Here is a 1,165-nt window from a genome sequence, read left to right on the forward strand (position 1 = left end):
GGGATCTTCCGGCATAGCGGAAAAATGGACCAAAATTTGATTATTTTATAAAACGAAAACCGAATGTCCGACAAAGTTCATTTGATGACTTCCCGGTAGGTCTGGCCCTGCCGTTCGTCCCGACGCCGTCCCCGAATTTTAAAAATGTTTTCGGACGTCTAGTAAGGGACGGTACATTTCCAATATGGACTTTCTCACTAACCATACGGTGATTGTCAAAAAGTTCCCTTAAGGTATGGAAGTAAGCTATGCTAGCGAGCCGGCATTCCACTGACAGACAGCAGCCCGAATCAGGGCAGTACGATGGTGGTGGAACATGGCTTGAGCCCAGGAGGAACACTGACAGTGAGTGGTCGGCGGAGCAGCAGCTGGAGGATGAGAGTGAGCAGTCGGTGGTGGCGGAGCAGCAGCAGGAGGATGAGAGTGAGCAGTCGGTGTTGGCGGAGCAGCAGCAGGAGGATGAGAGTGAGCAGTCAGTGGTGGTGGTGGAGCAGCAGCTGGGGGATGAGAGTGAGCAGTCGGTGGTGGTGGAGCAGCAGCTGGAGGATGAGAGTGAGCAGTCGGTGGTGGCAGAGCAGCAGCAGTCGGTGGTGGCGGAGCAGCAGCTGGTGGATGAGAGTGAGCAGTCGGTGATGGCGGAGCAGCAGCTGGAGGATGAGAGTGAGCAGGAGTGGTGGTGATGGTGGCGGAGCAGCAGCTGGGGGACGAGACTGAGCAGGAGTGGTGGTGGTGGTGGCGGAGCAGCAGCTGGGGGACGAGAGTGAGCAGTCGGTGGTGGTGGTGGTGGCGGAGCAGCAGCTGGGGGACGAGACTGAGCAGGAGTGGTGGTGGTGGTGGAGCAGCAGCTGGGGGACGAGAGTGAGCAGTCGGTGGTGGTGGTGGCGCAGCCAACCAGTCAGAGCGGTGGTGAAACACGGTCGGAACCGAGGGAGCAAGGCTGCGTCGGGGGACTTCAACGGATAGCGAGAAAGGTGAGTTCGACGGTGAGTCATCCACTATTGAAGGTCGGGGGCCTACCCGGAAGCAAGTAAAAAAATCATTTTGACCGAATATGACTATGAACGATTCATTCTGGGTAAAAACCCTTCAGTGAAACTTATTGACAATAGTCATTTACATTATAGTCGCAGAAGTCTATCCCAAGTATGGGATAGACTCCACATTA

The 1,165-nt window shown here is 55.5% G+C and overlaps 1 protein-coding gene across 1 annotated transcript; it reads left to right on the plus strand.

Annotated features, from left to right (window-relative positions):
- Window positions 1–248: 248 nt before the first annotated feature.
- Window positions 249–963, plus strand: LOC135519727 (uncharacterized). Its single transcript, XM_064944959.1, has 2 exons — window positions 249–660; window positions 719–963. The coding sequence occupies exons 1-2, from the start codon at window positions 249–251 to the stop codon at window positions 961–963; spliced, it is 657 nt and encodes a 218-aa protein (XP_064801031.1).
- The last annotated feature ends 202 nt before the right edge of the window (window positions 964–1,165 follow it).

Source organism: Oncorhynchus masou, chromosome 29 (genome assembly GCF_036934945.1).
Source record: "Oncorhynchus masou masou isolate Uvic2021 chromosome 29, UVic_Omas_1.1, whole genome shotgun sequence".
Lineage (NCBI taxonomy): Eukaryota > Metazoa > Chordata > Actinopteri > Salmoniformes > Salmonidae > Oncorhynchus > Oncorhynchus masou.

Bases quoted from the DNA above. Each gene is read 5' to 3' on its own strand.
- LOC135519727 (XM_064944959.1), top strand. From the start codon at position 249: ATGCTAGCGAGCCGGCATTCCACTGACAGACAGCAGCCCGAATCAGGG. The intron at 661-718 runs GTGAGCAGGAGT...GAGACTGAGCAG, and splicing joins GCAGCAGCTGGAGGATGAGA to GAGTGGTGGTGGTGGTGGCG.